This window comes from Colobus angolensis, unplaced genomic scaffold, assembly GCF_000951035.1.
Source record: "Colobus angolensis palliatus isolate OR3802 unplaced genomic scaffold, Cang.pa_1.0 Scaffold260, whole genome shotgun sequence".
Lineage (NCBI taxonomy): Eukaryota > Metazoa > Chordata > Mammalia > Primates > Cercopithecidae > Colobus > Colobus angolensis.
In genome coordinates this window covers 296722-314716 of record NW_012115822.1, presented here as the reverse complement: position 1 = coordinate 314716, position 17995 = coordinate 296722, and the positions used below count along the sequence as shown (strand labels likewise).

At 44.0% G+C, this 17995-nt stretch overlaps 1 protein-coding gene across 1 annotated transcript in view; it reads right to left on the bottom strand.

Moving 5' to 3' along the window:
- Nucleotides 1–17995, bottom strand: part of PI4KA (phosphatidylinositol 4-kinase, catalytic, alpha) — a 167360-nt gene that overhangs the window by 116357 nt on the left and 33008 nt on the right. The window contains exons 3-7 of the mRNA XM_011947312.1: nt 14690–14783; nt 10796–10884; nt 7339–7411; nt 5976–6235; nt 4544–4610 (exon numbers count right to left, since the gene is read on the bottom strand). Of these exons, the coding sequence (XP_011802702.1) occupies nt 4544–4610; nt 5976–6235; nt 7339–7411; nt 10796–10884; nt 14690–14783 (583 nt within the window). The remainder of the gene's footprint in view (nt 1–4543; nt 4611–5975; nt 6236–7338; nt 7412–10795; nt 10885–14689; nt 14784–17995) is intronic.

The window sequence follows — 17995 nt, the reverse complement described above, 5'->3', positions numbered from 1 at the left end:
GAATGGCATAAACCTGGGAGGCGGAGCTTGCAGTGAGCTGAGATCCGGCCACTGCACTCCAGCCTGGGCGACAGAGCGAGACTCTGACTCAAAAAAAAAAAAAAAAAAAAACAGTAGCTGCAGGAACTGGGGGGAGGGGAAATGGGGAATTATTGTTTAATGTATAGTTTCAGTTTCACAAGATGAAAAGAGTTTTTGAGATGAACTGTGGTGATAGTTGCACAATATTATAAATGTATTCAATACCACTGAACTATACATTTAAAAATAATTAAGGCCAAGCATGGCGGCTCATGCCTGTAATCCCAGAACTTTCAAAGGCTGAGGTGGGAGGATTGCATGAGTCCAGGAATTCAAGACCAGCCTGGGCAATATACAGAAATCCTGTCTCTACAAAAAAAACGAAAATTAGCCAGATACGGCAGTGTGTGCCTATAGTCCCAGCTACTCAGGAAGCTGGGGCAGGAGGGCTGCTTGAGCCTGGGAGGTTGAGGCTACAGTGGAGCTATGAATTTGTCACCGCACTCCAGTCTGGGTAACAGAGTAAAATCCTCTCTTTAAAAAAAAAAAATGAGTTAGCAAATTTTATGTTATGTGTATTTTACCACAATAAAAAAATTGAAGGAAAAAAATCAACAAAAATAGTCATTCAGTCATTTGACGTTTAATAAATACGAACCCAGGCCCAAGGCGGTGGCTCACACATGTAATCCCAGCACTTTGGGAGGCTGAGGTGGGCAGATCACAAGGTCAAGAGATCAAGATCATCCTGGCCAACATAGTGAAATGCCGTCCCTACTAAAAATACAAAAATTAGCTGGGTGTGGTGGCACATGCTTGTAATCCCAGCTACTCGGGAGGCTGAGGAAGGAGAATCGCTTAAATCTGGGAGGCAGAGGTTGCAGTGAGCCAAGATTGCGCCACTGTACTCCAGCTTGGTGACAGAGGGAGACTCCATCTCAAAAAAAACTACGATTGAAAAATAGATGAATTTGTAATATTTTCATAAGACAGACAATATCAATTCATAAAGAAGTAAATACTAAATGTTATGACTTGAACAGACTCAAAGAGTTGAGTTTAGCCCCAGTTGTGTCAAAGCTGGTGTCTAATAGCTGGCAGCGCACTGCCAATCTGTCTAAAATGGACGCAAATCAGCAACTTATAGCAGAAAGGATGGGCAACAATACCACTGGGAGCTGAGACGCCAAGAGGCCAACATAAGAAATGGCCACGGAAAGAGGGAATAATTGAGGAAAGAAGGGAGGGAGAAAACAGCCGGATTAAAAAGGGTAGATAAGGAAGAAGGGAAGGTTGTGATTATTGGGCACTTCTCAGAAAGACACCATGAAATAAGGGCTAAGTCCTGTGTGGCTGAACCCCACAGAGGGCACAGATGATGGCAAAAGACAGGGGCTGCAGGAACTAGGGACCTAACATTTGGGATTTATGGAGGGGGTGTCACTGAAACTAGTTTTGTTTTTGTTTTTTTTCCTGTGAGACAAGAGTCTCACTCTGTTGCCCAGGCTGGAGTGCAGTGTCATGATGGCGGCTCACTGCAACCTGTGTCTTCCAGGTTCAAGCGATTCTCAAGGTTATCTCCCGAGCAGCTGGGATTATAGGTGTGTGCCACTGCGCCCGGCTAATTTTTCTATTTTTAGTAGAGATGGGGTTTCACCATGTTGGTCAGGATGGTCTCGAACTCCTAGCCTCAAGTGATCCGCCTGTCCCAAAGTGCTGGGATTAGCCACTGTGCCCAGCCTGAAAGTTTTTAAGCAGGAAAATAAGTGATCAAATTTGTGCTATTAAAAATAATTCTTATCGCTGGGCGCAGTTGCTCAAGCCTGTAATCCTAGCACTTTGGGGACTGAGGCAGGCGGAACATGAGGTCAGGAGATGGAGACCATCCTGGCTAAAACGGTGAAACCCCATCTCTACTAAAAATACAAAAAAATTAGCCGGGCGTAGGTGGTGCATGCCTGTAGTCCCAGCTACTTGGGAGGCTGAGGCAGGGGAATGACATAAAACCTGGGAGACAGAGCTTGCAGTGAGCCAAGACCATGCCACTGCACTCCAGCCTGGGAGACAGAGAGTGACATTCCGTCTCAAATCAAAAAAAAAAAAAAAAAAAAATTATTTATTTTTTATTTATTTTTTTAAGGGTCTCACTATGTTACCCAGGCTGGTCTCAAACTCCTGGGCTCAAGCAATCCTCCCACCTGGGCCTCCCAAAGTGCTGGAACTACAGGCGTGAGCCACCTCTCCTGGCCTAAAAATAATTCTTAAAAACTAAATTCTTACAGCAGTTTGGAAGAGGGCCTGGGAAGGGAGACAGAAGGACCGGCTGTAAGAAAAGTCTGAGTATGTGGTGTTACATACCTTAAGTCCCAGCTACTTGAAAGGCCAAGGCCACAGGATCGCTATGACTGTACCCCTGCACTCCAGCCTGGGTGTCAGAGCAAGACCCCAACTCAAAAAAAAAAAAGTCCAAGCAAAACAGGAAGTCTGAGAGGAAACTCGGAAGGCACAGGGTCTGCTGCTGTCTGTCCTACAGTGAGGTGCTTCAGAGAGCAGGGCTCGCTTGCCTGGTCATCACCACAGGCAAAGTTGGCGGCAGCCAGGTCTGATGGAGAGATGCGTGGGGATCTCACAGTCAGCCACACTACTGTGCTCCTATCTGCCACTAACTGGATGTGCTCAAACTGGGGCAGCTGTCAAGGAGAGGAGCCCTCACCACAGAGGAAAAGGGAAGCCTCCAAGAGTACATCACGGCCATCCTAAAATGCCCCAAAGGCAGACAGGTGGCAGTGAGATTTTCAGAGCCTGGAGGAATACATTCTACACTTAAACAAGGAGTTGTCTCTAAGAGGTATGACTCTGAGTGGCTGAAATTAGCCCATATATTCTAACATATATATTGAATGTAACCTGTTACATTCTCACAGATCTAAGAGATGGAAAGCTTCCTACATTTATCTAAGCCCAGATATTCCCTTTTTCCTTCAAAATTCCCCTCACATCTCTCAGAATTGTCTTGAGACATGCTCTTTTAACAAATAGCATCATTCAAAAATGGAGGGACTAGGCCGGGCGCGGTGGCTCAAGCCTGTAATCCCAGCACTTTGGGAGGCCGAGACGGGCGGATCACGAGCTCAGGAGATCGAGACCATCCTGGCTAACACGGTGAAACCCCGTCTCTACTAAAAAATACAAAAAACTAGCCGGGCGAGGTGGCGGGCGCCTGTAGTCCCAGCTACTGGGGAGGCTGAGGCAGGAGAATGGCGTAAACCCGGGAGGCGGAGTTTGCAGTGAGCTGAGATCCGGCCACCGCACTCCAGCCTGGGCGACAGAGCGAGACTCCGTCTCAAAAAAAAAAAAAAAAAAAATGGAGAGACTATACTGAAGCATGGAATTCTGCCTTCCCCATTTCCTATCCCTTAATCTGGGTCTTACTTCCATCAAGGATAAGGTAGAAATAATTTTAACATGTGTCTGACATGGCACAGGGTAGTCACATGAATCCAATTTAGTAAATTATGTAAAAGTACTTTGTGAACAGCAGAGCTCTATAAAAAGCAGTAATAGGCTGGGTGTGGTGGTTCACACCTACAATCCTAGCACTTTGAGAGACTGAGGCAGGCTTGAGCCCAGGAGTTCTGGACCAGCCTGGGCAACATGACAAAACCCCATCTCTACAAAAAATGCACAAGTTAGTGGGCATTGTGGAGGGTGCCTGTAGTCTTAGCTACTTGGGAGGCTGAGGTAGGAGGATCACTTGAGTCCAGGAGGTTGAAGCTGCGGTGAGCCGTGATGGTCCCGCTGCACTCCAGCTAGGGAGGCAGAGTGAGACTCTGTCTCAAAAAAAAAAAAAAAAAAGTAGTAATAGTAGTATTACTACATTCTTCAATATTATCTACATACTTAATGTCATTTAAAAAAAATGTCCGGCCAGGTGTGGTGGCTCATGCATGTAATCCTAGCACTCTGGAAGGCCGAAATGGGTGGATCACTTGAGGTAAGGAGTTCGAGACCAGCCTGGCCAACATGGTGAAACCCTGTCTCTACTAAAAATACAAAAATTAGCTGAGCATGGTGGTGTGTGCCTATAGTCCCAGCTACTTGGGAGGCTGAGGCAAAAGAATTGCTTGAACCCAGGAGGCAGGACCTGCAGTGAGCCGAGATTATGCCATTGCACTCCAGCCTGGACAACAGAGCCAGACACCATCTTAGAAAAAGAAAAGAAATATCCACCATTAGCACTTCCACCTGAAAAGGAAATTTTACAGGTTAAAGTGCAAAAATTCTGATGGCATGTATGTAGGGGTAAGCTATTTTCTGTACTTTTCTCTATATATAAAATATTTGAAAATTAAATTTTAGGAAACTTAAATGAAAACAGAAAATAAATGCTTTCTAAAAGCTTGGCACTCTAGGTCCATCCATGACAACAGAGTTAGTATCAGCATCTTTAATATCACAAGAAGTCACTGTCAGCCTGTTCTCCAAGTACTAGGTCAATATTCTTGGGAGAGGTAAAGCCCACCTTCAAAGTAGTGAAAGGCGGATCCTCCAGGGGAACTGGGAGGGGGCATGCCACGTTCAGGGCTGACCTGAAACACACAACCACAGTTACAGATCAGAAAAGACCAGTGAGACCTCTGTCAGATTTGTCTTAGACTTCAAGCCCTGGTTGAAGCTCATTTCCTTCCTAAAGCCCAACACAGCTATAGCATTCTCTACTACATACTATATCACTAAATTCTTCGTGTTTAGCCATATATTTGACACTTGATTACTGAGTTCAATTGTCCTCAGTGTTTTGTGTTTTTGCCTTTTCTCCATGAGTCAATTATATACTTCTTAAGGGCACCAACTGTCTTCCAGGCAAAATAGAATTTGGCACCCAACTGCCATGAAACACATACTTTACGACTATGAAATCACTTATAAATCTTATGTTGGGGACTAGCCTCAAAACCACCCATAGGGTATTTGAAGTTTGGTGGCGACAAAGGAATGAGAAGAGACAAGTTAAGAGTTTATAAAGGTGGCAGCCAGGGGGCCAGAGCAAATCAGAGGCTGCAAAGGCCTAGAGTTTTGTTTTTTACACTATTTACTGAGTACAATCACTTAGATTTAAGAAGCAGATGTTTAGGGTGAAACGGTGAAAGCGAGGTAGTGTGTCATATGTGTCATCTACAGTAGTGGCAGTTTAAATGAATTTTTTTGTGTTTAAACAGTATATTTTTAACTTATTGGAGAGTAGTTAAGTGCGAGCATGCTTAACTAGGAGTCTGTATGTTTGGCCATATTTTAATGTTTTAAAGGAGTGTTTTGTTTTGTTTTTTTTTTTTTTGAGACGGACTCTCGGTCTGTCACCCAGGTTGGAGTGCAGTGGCCGGATCTCGGCTCACTGCAAGCTCCGCCTCCCGGGTTTACGCCATTCTCCTGCCTCAGCCTCCCGAGTAGCTGGGACTACAGGCGCCCGCCACCTCACCCAGCTAGTTTTTTGTATTTTTTAGTAGAGACGGGGTTTCACGGTGTTAGCCAGGATGGTCTCGATCTCCTGAGCTCGTGATCCGCCCGTCTCGGCCTCCCAAAGTGCTGGGATTACAGGCTTGAGCCACCGCGCCCGGCCTTTGTTTTTTTTTTAACACAGTGTTTACGGATAAGAGAGTAAGTCCTGCTCAGAGTATGGGAACATAATGGAGATAAGAAGGCTTTTTTTTTTAAAGGCCTTTTGTGGCTTTTTACACCTTATTGTTTTATATTTTTACGGCCAGTTTATACAGGCTGTCTATAAGCCTTTCCCCCAACATCTTAAGAGGGACAAGACAAGTCTGTATTAAAAAGAATTCTAGTGAAACATTTCACATTACTTAAGTTTACTCCAACTACAAAGAAGAGGGATTTTCTTTGCAGGGGAGCTTAACAAGGTCTTCTCCTCTGCTCTTTCCCCAGTAGCCCAGGCCCACCTGAGAGATGCTGGACACACTGCTGGTTTTCCTCTTCAGGGTACCCTCCTGACAGACAGTCAGCAGATTGCTGGGGAGGATGGAGCGGAAGTCATTAAAGGAACGCCTTCGAACACCTTCAAGCTCTTCTGGGACACGGAGGGAATGAGGAGGGACTTTTGGAAAGAGCTTTGAGAGGAGAGACTCTTCCATGTTGCTGTAACGCCCAAATGCTCGCGAGATTCCTATCAGGCATGGGATAGCATACTTGCAAAGGTATTCTAGAAGATCAAGTGAAAATGTTACAATATGAGAAAGTATCCTGACAGAGTCATATAGTAAGTACTAACTTGTAACATTGACTAAGATTTCACAATTCACCCACTAATAACTGTGAAGGTTCAAAATAAGCCACAATAATGAGGTCAACCCCAAGGGCTGGCCAGTGATATCTTCAAACTGTCATTAATAACTTCAGACTATGTCTTCAACACACCCAGCTGCCCTCTTTGGAAGTTCTTCATCTATTCATGGCACATCCAAATCAATAACATAGCTAGGTCATATTATCAAGTACCTTGACTCTAGTTAATACATTTATTCCTCTTAGAAGCATATCGGGGCCGGGCACGGTGGCTCAAGCCTGTAATCCCAGCACTTTGGGAGGCCGAGACGGGCGGATCACGAGGTCAGGAGATCGAGACCATCCTGGCGAACACGGTGAAATCCCGTCTCTACTAAAAAAATACAAAAAAACTAGCTGGGGCTGGGCGCGGTGGCTCAAGCCTGTAATCCCAGCACTTTGGGAGGCCGAGACGGGCAGATCACGAGCTCAGGAGATCGAGACCATCCTGGCTAACACGGTGAAACCCCGTCTCTACTAAAAATACAAAAAACTAGCCGGGCGAGGTGGCGGGCGCCTGTAGTCCCAGCTACGCGGGAGGCTGAGGCAGGAGAATGGCGTGAACCCGGGAGGCGGAGCTTGCAAAGTGAGCCGAGATGGCGCGACTGCACTCCAGCCTGGGCCACAGAACAAGACTCCATCTCAAAAAAAAAAAAAAAAAAGCATATCGGTAGCTTTACAAATACAGAAAAAATGACCTTTGGAAGTCAACTAATCTACCCACAGATGTTACAAGTGAAGAAACTGGGGCCCATAAGGGTGAAGTTACTTGTCCAAGGTGACCCAGCATCTATGTAGCAGAGCAATGCGCATGACCCCATGTGGTCTCTGAGGATACTTACACACAACAAATCAAACTAAAATAGGAAGGTTTTCTCCCGTCATATACATTAGGTACCCAACAACAGAAAAGACTGGAGAAAAGCAAGGGAAAGAGTAACCATAAAACCATTTTAAGAAAAACGTTAAGGAGACTCGTACCTTTGTCTTGAATCTCCAAGGCCTGGCACATCCCCAAGAGGACATGCAAAACCTGCAAAAGCGCTTCTAAAATCTGCAATAGTCAAGGAAACAAGAAAACAAACAAACATAAACAAAATTAGGTAAATATCGCAAAACTAAGCCAAAATTAGAAGGCACTTCAGACATTATCTTAACCAGTCCCATATCTGATACATCTCTCCACAACGACCGTACCAAGTGGCCAACCAGCTGACTTTCCAGGGACAAAACCCTCACTCTCTGGGCTGGTTCAGAGTTCCTCCCAACACTGGGCCAATGTTGTCCTCCTGGGGCTTGTACCTACCAGCCCTTGGGGCTACTTTTTCCTCTATTAATATATTATGTAAACAGGTGCTAGGTCCCCAAATCTCTTTTCATGGGTAAACGCCCTAGTGCTTTTCAACTGTATTCTTCATGATCACAAATCCTTTAAAATGCTAATTGCCAGCTTCTGATTTTACGGTAGTCCAGTTTTCTGTCTGGAAGTGTAGTGCTCAGAATAAAATACATTAACATCTGGGATGCTGGAACTCACCCAGCATACTCACCAAACTCATCATAGATTCTACACTTCTATGTATGTGACATTAGCTTTTCTGCAGCCACTTCACACTGCTATCTCAATGAGCTTATATACATAATTTTTACATTTTTTAAATTTTTTTGAGATGAAGTTTTGCTCTTGTTGCCCAGGCTGGAGTGCAGTGGCATGATCTTGGCTCACTGCAACCTCCACCTCCCAGGTTCAAGCGATTCTCCTGACTAGTCTCCTGAGTAGCTGGGATTACAGGCGCACGCCACCATGACTGGCTAATTTTTTGTATTTTTAGTACAGATGGGGTTTTACCGTATTAGCCGGGCTGGTCTCAAACTCCTGACCTCAGGTGATCCACCTGCCTCAGCCTCCCAAAGTGCTGGGATACAGGCGTGAGCCACCACACCCAGCCCATAATTTTTTAAGTTAATAATTGTTTTTTGTCCTGGTAGGGTGGCTCATGTCTAAAATCCCAGCTCTTTGGGAGGCTGAAGCGGGTGGATTAGTTGAACTCAAGAGTTCAAGACCAGCCTGGGCAAAGTATCGAAACTCTGTCTCTACAAAATATACAAAAATTAGCCAGGCGTGGTGGTGCGTGCCTGTGGTCCCAAATACTCAGGAGGCTCAGGTGTGAGGGTCACTTGAGCCCGGAGGGCTGAGGATGGAGTGAGCCAAGATTAGTGCAGGGGTTCAATCATAGCTCACTGTAGCCTCAAACTCCTGGACTCAAGCAATCCTCCTGCCTCAGCCTCCTGAGTAGCTGGGATTACAGGCATGAGTCACTATGCCCAGCTAATTTTTATTTTTATTTTTGTAGGGATGGGTTTCACTATGTTGCCCAAGCTGGTCTCAAACTCCTGGGCTCAAGTGATCCTCCTCCCTCAGCCTCCCAGAACTGGGGATTACAGGTGTGAGCCACCATGCATAACAACGAGCTTATAAATGAGGAAGATACCTTAGTCTTTTTTCACACCTGCTTCTCCTAAACTATGTAATCTCTACCAACGTAGTTGGTATTTTTTATCTTTCATCTATCCCTACAAAAACTCATGGCATTAGCTTTAGCTCATTGTACAAATCTGTGATTCCCAGTTTTGTGCCTTCTACAAACGAAATCAACTTGCTTTCCAGATCTTCATTCACAGCACTAGCTTGTTTTGCTCCAACGATAGGAGGGTCTTGCTGGGCCGATACCTCACTGATCACCCTTTGGGACAGTCCTTCAGGCAGTTCTGCAAACCCTCCAAACCATTTGGCCCTCAGCCCATATAATTGGTCCAGGATGTCAGGAAAAGTGCTTGTCCAAGGCCTTTATGAAGATCCATTAGACTGCAACAACTTCATTTCTCTCAACCACTCTTCTTAGAAAACCCAGGCAAAGAAAAAATGAAGTTGGTGTGACATGACTTGTTCATAACCAAGTCAAATCTCTTCCATTTTCCTAATATTAAACAATGCTGAATAATCTATGAAAGCTTGAAAAGCAGTACTTTTTCCATTTTATTTATTTATTTTATTTTATTTATTTATTTATTTTGAGACCAAGTCTCACTCTGTTTCCCAGGCTGGAGTGCAGTGGGCATGATCTCAGCTCTCTGCAACCTCTGCCTCCCAGGTTCAAGTGATTCTCATGCCTCAGCCTCCTGAGCAGCTGGGATTACAGGCTCCTGCCACCACACCTGGTTAATTTTTGCATTTTTAGTAGAGACGGGGTTTCTCCCTGTTGGCCAGGCTAGTCTCAAACTCCTGACCTCAGGTGATCCACCTGCCTCAGCATCCCAAGTGCTGGGATTACAGGCCTGAGCCACCACACCCAGCCACATTTTCCACTGGTGTTGACCTCTTTATTCTGATAAATTATATTCACAGAAAAGCCTTTAATGTTCAACTTTTAAATAAAAACACATAATTCTAACATATTTAATTATATCTTTAGCCAACCTACAAATAAATGAAGAATCTAAGTTAGTCAAAATACATCACTAACTGGGAACATTTAGAATGCAGACAAGCAACTAGGCACTGCTTGGAAGAACCTAGAATAGCAGCATACAAAAACTAACTTTCTAAGCAATAAATCTAAGAAGAAGTTGTATGATTATATTCTTTGCTTAAAGAAGAGGAAAGTATGAAAAACATGTTTGTAACATTTCTATCAAAATTAACAAAATTTAAAGAAAGTCTGTGCCCTTAAAGATAAAAGCTTCAGCTACCTAGAAGATTCTCTTCTAGCTGGGCACAGTGGCTCACACCTATAATCCCAGCACTCTGGGAGGTCAAGGCAGGAGGATCGCTTGAGGCCTGGAGTTCAAGACCAGCCTGGGCAACATGGCCAAATCTCGTCTCTACAAAAAATACGAAACAAATTAGCCGGCATGATGGTGCACGCCTATAGTCTCAGCTACTTGGAAGTCTGAGGAGGGAGGCTGGCTTGAGGAGGAAGGTGGAGGTTGCAGTGAGACAAGGTCACGCCACTGCACTCCAGCCTGGAAGACAGAGCAAGACTCTGTCTCAAAAAAACAAAAGAAAAGAAAATGATCTTCTATGAATGATTTCAATCCCCAACAAAGAGCAAGAAAAATTAGCTGCCTCTGCCTTTTTCTGTCGCCTACCTTACACGACTTTCTGAAAAGCTGAAAGGGACAGTGCTGCTCATGTCTCTGCAGCGCCTGCCCTTCATTAGAAAAAAGAAAAAGAAAAAAAAAGAAAAGTTGAGTAAGACTCATGACACCCTAAAGAGTACTGAAAGACCTAAACACGTCTTAGGTCTGCTATGAACAGGATGAAACAGATAAATATCAAAAAGCAGTCTGGTCACATTTCACATTTTTAAAATCTTTTCATCACTTTGGGACTCTATTCAATCTAAAAGAAATGCACACCAAATCAACACACGCTTACCTCATCCCTGAGTGAAGGATCCCTATAGGCTACATCAGACAGCAGAGTTACCAAGCAGAAGCTGAAGCTCTCTGCAACTGGGAGGGCACCTGGAAGATGTAAAAACAGTAATCAGATAACCAGGACCCAGATACTGGGTCACAGCTCTGGCCATCCAACTCAGTATGTTCCCTCTCACCATGACCTACCAAGGGACCAGTTTACAGCAGCTTCCCTCCTTGTGACAAATCTCAAAAGAACAGCTATGGGCCCAATGAGTTTGCTGAGAAACACCCTTACCTTTCTTTTATGTAAATGTTTTGGTTCAATAAACTTAAATGTTTCCTGAGCCAACAGCTAGTGTAAGATAACAGAGCCTCTCAACATGACGATTCAACTTTTTATTCCCTAAGTAAATGTGAGAAATCACAAAAAAATTAAAAAATAATAAAAAAAGTTAAAAAAAAAACAAAAAAAAAACACTTGGCTGGGCGAAGTAGCTCACGCTTATAATCCCAGCACTTCTGGGGGGCCAAGGCAGACAGATCACCTGAGGTCAGGAGTTCGAGACCAGCCTGGCCAACCTGGTGAAACCCCATCTCTACTAAAAATACAAAAATGAGCTGGGTGTGGTGGCGCACACCTGTAATCCCAGCCACTTGAGAGGCTGAGGCAGGAGAATCGCTTGAAGCCAGGAGGTGGAGGTTGCAGTGAGCTGAGATCACACCACTGTACTCCAGCCTGGGTGACAGAATGAGTCACCATCTCAAAAAAAAAAATTAATCAATTTTGAATATTGAATATTGAATTAAGGACAAAAGAATATCCATTATTTAATGCATATATTCATAGTACATGACAGAAGACTTACATTTCTACTCCAACACCTAAAATTTTAAAGTGCAGCTCTAGGCTATTCTCAAACTTGAATGTGCCCATGCCCAGCCTAAAATTTGACTTTTTAGTAATGATACTCTATTTAATTTGTAGTCTATCAAATTGCAGGACATACTGGGTGCGGTGGCTCACGCCTATAGTGCTAGCACTTTAGGAGGCCAAGGAAGGCAGATCACTTGAGGCCAGGAGCTCAAGACCAGCCCAGCCAACATGGCAAAATTCTGTCTCTACCGAAGATACAAAAATTAGCCAGGCATGGTGGTGCATGCCTGTAATCCCAGGTACTTGGGAGGCTGAGGCACGAGAATCGCTTGAACCCAGGAGGTGGAGGTTGCAGTGAACTGAGGTCAGGCCACTGCACTCCACCTTGGAGTGCAGACAGAGTGAGACTCTGTCTCAAAACACAAAAAACAAACAAAATCCTAACAAATTGCAGGATACATGCATAATTTGGGATCTGTCAGTTTTAGGCATGTTACCAGAAATGATGAAAACCCAAAGGTCAAGAGGAATACAGGCACAAACAGAATGTTTTTTAATTTTTATTTCGGGTTCATACATGTGCAGTTTTGTTACACAGGTAAACTGCATGTTACAGGGATTTGGTATACAGATTATTTCATCATCCCCGTAGTAAGTATAGTACCCAAAAAGTAGTTTTCCCATCCTCACCCTCCTCCTACTCTCCACTTTTTTTTTTTTTTTTTTTTTGAGACGAAGTCTGGCTCTGTTGCCCAGGCTGGAGTGCAGTGGCCGGATCTCAGCTCACTGCAAGCTCCGCCTCCCGGGTTTACGCCATTCTCCTGCCTCAGCCTCCAGAGTAGCTGGGACTACAGGCACCCGCCACCTCATCCGGCTAGTTTTTTGTATTTTTTAGTAGAGACGGGGTTTCACCGTGTTAGCCAGGATGGTCTCGATCTCCTGACCTCGTGATCCGCCCGTCTTGGCCTCCCAAAGTGCTGGGATTACAGGCTTAAGCCACAGCGCCCGGCCTCTCCACTCTTAAGTAGGCCCCACTGTCTGCTGTTCCCTTCTGTGTTCATATGTACTCGATGTTTAGATCCCACTTATAAGTGAGAACATGCAGCGTTTGGTTTCCTGTTTCTGTGCTAATTCTCCCATAATGGTCTCCAGCTCCATCCATGTTGCTGCAAAAGACATGATCTCGGCCGGGCACAGTGGCCTCACACTTGTAATCCCGGCACTTTGGGAGGCTAAGGCAGGCAAATCACTTGAGGCCAGGAGTTCAAGACCAGTCAAGCCAACATGGCAAACCCCATCTCCACTATAAATCTTAAAAATTAGCTGGGCGTAGTGGCACATGCCTATAATCCCAGCTACTTGGGAGGCTGAGACACAAGAACCGCTTGAACCTGGGAGACGGAGGTTGCAGTGAGCAGAGATCACACCACTGTACTCCAGACTGGGTGACAGAGCGACTCTGTCTCAAAAAAAGATAAAATAAAAAATAAAAGGACATGATCTTGTTCTTTTTTTACGGCTACACAGTACTCCATGGTACACATACCACATTTTCTTATCTAGTCTTCCACTGATGGGCATTTAGGTTGATTCCTTATCTTTGTTATTTTGAATATTGCTGTAATAAACATACTTATGGATGTATTTTTACAGCAGGATGATTTACATTCCTTTGAGTATGTACCCAAAAATGAGATTGCTGGGTCAAATGGTAATTCCAAAGAACTTAAATGGTAATTAAGTTTTTTCAGAAATTGTCAAACTGCTTTCCACAATGGCTGAACTAATTTATATTCACACCAGCAGTGTACAAGTGTTCCCTTTTCTCCACAACCTCATCAGCATCTGTTATTTCTTGACTTTCTAATAACAGCCATTCTGACTGGTGTGAGATGGTATCTCATTGCAATTTTGATTTGCATTTCTCTGATTATTAGCATCAGATGATGAGCATATTTTTCATATATTTGTTGGCCACTTGTATGTCTTCTTTTGAAAAGTGTCTATTTGTCCTTCGCTCACCTTTTAATGGGGTTGTTTTTTGCTTGTAAATTTAAGTTCCTCATAGATTCTGGACATTAGACCTTTGCATAGTTTGCAAATATTCTCTTTCATTCTTCTTTTTTTTTTTTCCGAGATGAAGTCTCGCTCTGTTGTTGCCCAGGCTGGAGTACAGTGGCATGTCTTGGCTCACTGCAACCTCCACCTCCCGGGTTCAAACGATTCTTCTGCCTCAGCCTTCCAAGTAGTTGGGACTATAGGCACACACCATCACGTCCGGCTAATTTTTTGTATTTTTTAGTAGAGATGGAGTTTCACCATATTGGCCAGGCTGGCCTCGAACTCCTGACCTCGTGATCCACCTGCCTCGGCCTCCCAAAGCGCTGGGATTACAGGCATGAGCCACCGTGCCCGGCTGACCCAGACTAGTCTTAAACTCCTGAGCTCAAACGATCTGCCCACTTTGGCCTCCCAAAGTGCTAGAATTACAGGAGTGAGCCACCATACCGGCCAATTTATGCCGTTTCTAAAGGTGCAAAGTTTAACTGCAACTTAGAAACAAAGTGATGAAACCATTTACAGTGAACATTGCTGTTGCGTCCTCAACCTCCATCTCACCCTTTTTGAGCAGCAGTAGTATAATCTGGAAAACTGACCTCACTCCAGGAGTGAGCCTATACATTCTAAGGGTAACAGTGACTGATTTGGGGATGGGCAGGTGACCCAATTCTGGCCAATGAGACATGAGAAAAGGTTCTTGAAGGTCTCAACAAGAATGAGCAAGAATGCTCAGTCTCAGAAGAATGCAAGGGAAAGCTGGCCTGCCCAGGCCCACCTTCTCCCCAACTCATCTATGGGCTGTGGCCAACACATGGATGTAAGCTCAGCCCACAATGCTGCAGGCAGTTAGTTGTTTCACAGCCAGAAGTGAGACAAGACGCATCTGATGTATCAGTATGAATAAACACCTGATCCTACAGACACTGAATATGTATATTTTCTTTTATATTCAGGGAAAACATTATATACTATTACCTCTGCCTTTCCGAGCTGTGCTTTCTTCTACCCAATACACTTTTGGAAGACCTTTGAGAAGTCGCAGAAGGTAAGGAACCACACAATCTTTGTGCTAAAAAATAAGAAGAAGAAATTAGATTTAATAAAATAAGTGATTGGTAGCTTTTTAGCCCAGATTAAGCCCAAAGCAAAGCATATCCACATGCCAATCATCTCAGAGATTCTCCAAGGATAATGTAAAGGGCATGTAAATTTACATGGCATCACTCCATTCCTGTTTTCACACTGCAGAGTCCAGAGGCTGTCCCATCAACCTATACCACAGGAGCCTAAGGAAGGGTTCACACCTGCCTTCTGGAGCAGAGGGTCCAGCCTGCTCAGGCCTCCTCTGGGGGTTGGGCATCTCCAGAAGGTACATGTGTGTATGCACTCAAAGCTGTCTTCAGTGAGAATGGTTTAGACCCCAAAAATCCTACCAAGAACCCCAGAATAAGATCCTAGGGATGGAGAGAAGCTCATAGTGTGGGCATCTCAACTGGGTGATGTTTTTTTCTGTTCATGTCCCTTGTCCATTTTCCTTGCTTTTTTTTTTTTTTTTTAATTTTCTACTTCATGTTTCCTCTTGCTCTTCTCAAGTTGAGCATCAGACTTTATAGCCAACATTAGCCCAGTGAAAAATTTTACTTTCCTCTAATTTCTGAACTAGCCAATCAACACCAATATACAGCTTCATAATCTTCCATCATTGGCTTTTGGAACTATTTCCCTAATTACAACTGTTCCAGTTAAGGATTAGATGTGCTCCAGAGAAGAAGTGTGCTCTACAGAAGAGGGGTACTATTTGATGTTTTGAAATGCTGACAAACTACATGGTAGTTTTAAAAACATGGCTGCAGCCAGGCACAGTAGCTCAAACCCGTAATCCTAGCACTTTGGGAGACCCAGGCGGGTGGATCACTTGAGCCCAGGAATTCGAGACCCGGCTGGCCAACATGGCAAAATCATGTCTCTACTAAAAATACAAGTATTAGCTGGGTGCAGGGGCACATGCCTGTAGTCCCAGCTACTCGGGAGGCTGAGGTGGGAGGATTGCTTGAGCATGGGAGGTGAAGGCTTCAGTAAGTCAAGATTGTGCCACTGCACTCCAGCCTGGGCGAGAGTGAAATCTGGTCTCAAAAAAAATTAAAATATAAAAACATGGCAGACAGTGGCCGGGCATGGTGGCTCACGCCTGTAATCCCAGCACTTTGGGAGGCTGAGGTGGACAAATCACGAAGTCAGGAGATCGAGACCATCCTGGCTAACACGGTAAAACCCCGTCTCTACTGAAAACACAAAAAATTAGCCAGGCATGGTCGTGGGCACCCGCGCCTGTAGTCCCAGCTACTGGGGAGGCTGAGGCATGAGAATGGCATAAGTAAACAGGGGAGGCAGAGCTTGCAGTGAGCCTAGATGGCGCCACTGCACTCCAGCCTGGGCGACAGAGCGAGACTCTGCCTCAAAAAAACAAAACAAAACAAAACAAAACATGGCAGAAGGCACGCAGCTTCCACCTGGCTCTTTTTTAGGACATTCGTCCTGGAACCTAGACACTATACTGTGATAAGACCCATGAATGAGACTTCAGGTGATTTCAGCCCCCAGCTTTTGAGCCACCCAACTGATGCTAAATGGAGTCAATTGAGCCCTGTCTAAATTGCAGATTCATGAATCAAACAAAACAATGTATTAAGCACTAAGTTTGGGGGGAGCTTGTTATACCATGATAGATAACCAAAAACAAAGAACTTTATCAAAAACAAAACAGTTTTTTCTCTAGACCATAAAAAGGAACTGGCTAAGACATCTGTCGAGGATCCTAGTGTACTGACAGGAACAAAACTCCATAAGGCCTGAACCACATGGCCTCCTGCAGAGGAAGTGGCTCCAGGTGGCTCTTTTCTATATAAACTGTGATGACATTAGCAGTACAGGGTGAGTAAAACCACGTCAGCTCCTCTGGCCACAGCTGCTACCATGGCAGCCCACTGCTGTTGGGACTGGAAGGAGGTTAATGCCCATCCTAGAGGGAAGCAAGGAATATAAGCACCAGGTAAACCAAGGTGGTCCCTAGGGCTTTCTCAGGGGGCTGGCAAAGCATGCTAGGCTTCTCTCCTAGTATATATGAAGTCGGTGGGCTGCACTGGACATACAGGCAAACTCTATGGTCCAAGGGACAACCTCATATGCCACCTGGGACCCTGCTAGTCCTTACCCAGAACCTGAATGACACCAAAAGTAACTTGTGCTCATCTATTTGTTGTCATCTTAAGAAGTCTAATACAAGTACAATACTTGCAGGACTTACAAGTAAATCTATAAAGAAATGTGTTTGTCAAAGATATTATCAAGTAATCCACATTTGAACAACAATAGTTTCTTATAAATTTTTTTTAAATTCTTTTTTGCCCTTTATAATTCATTTTATATTTATGTAGGATATGGTAAACAGAAAAAGTAAAAATGGTTTTCTTTCTTTTCACGTTTATAAATAAACAGGCAGGCTGGGTACGGTGGCACATGCCTGTAATCCCAGCACTTTGGGAGGCCTAGGCATGAGGATCACTTGAGACCACGGTTGGAGATCAACCTGGGCAACATAGCAAGACCCTCATTTCTACAGAAAATTTAAAAATCATACCCATGACTATAAACCCAGCTGCTCAGGAGGCTGAGATGGGAGAATCCCTTGAGCCCAGGAGTTCAAGGCTGCATTAAATAATGACTGTGCCACTGCACTCCAGCCTAGGCGATAGAGTGACACTTTGTTTGTAAGAATAAATATACAAATACACAGCAGAAGAAAAGCCAAAATGCAGCTTACGTAAATGCAGCTTATGTATCTAATTTTGGTTTTTTATGTAAACTTGATCAGGTAACCTATTTAATTACTAAAATACTGCTCTATAATTAAAATTCTTATTTTTTTCAAATGTATCAATACTGTCAAAATATTAACGCTTATTAGAGCAAAATTTCCAGGAGATGGAAGCAATCTTTTCTAGATAAATATTCAAATGTCTAACATCTTTATTTACCTAACACAGCATAATCAACTTGGAATTTAGAAATAGTATCTAGTAATGATAAAAATAAATAGATAAATAAAGATTCAATATCCAATGATCAATCATTTGTTTCAATTAGCTTTGATAAATATAAAAATATAGTCTCAAAAAACAAACAAAGGCCGGGCGCAGTGGCTCAAGCCTGTAATCCCAGCACTTTGGGAGGCCAAGACGGGTGGATCACGAGGTCAGGAGATCGAGACCATCCTGGCGAACA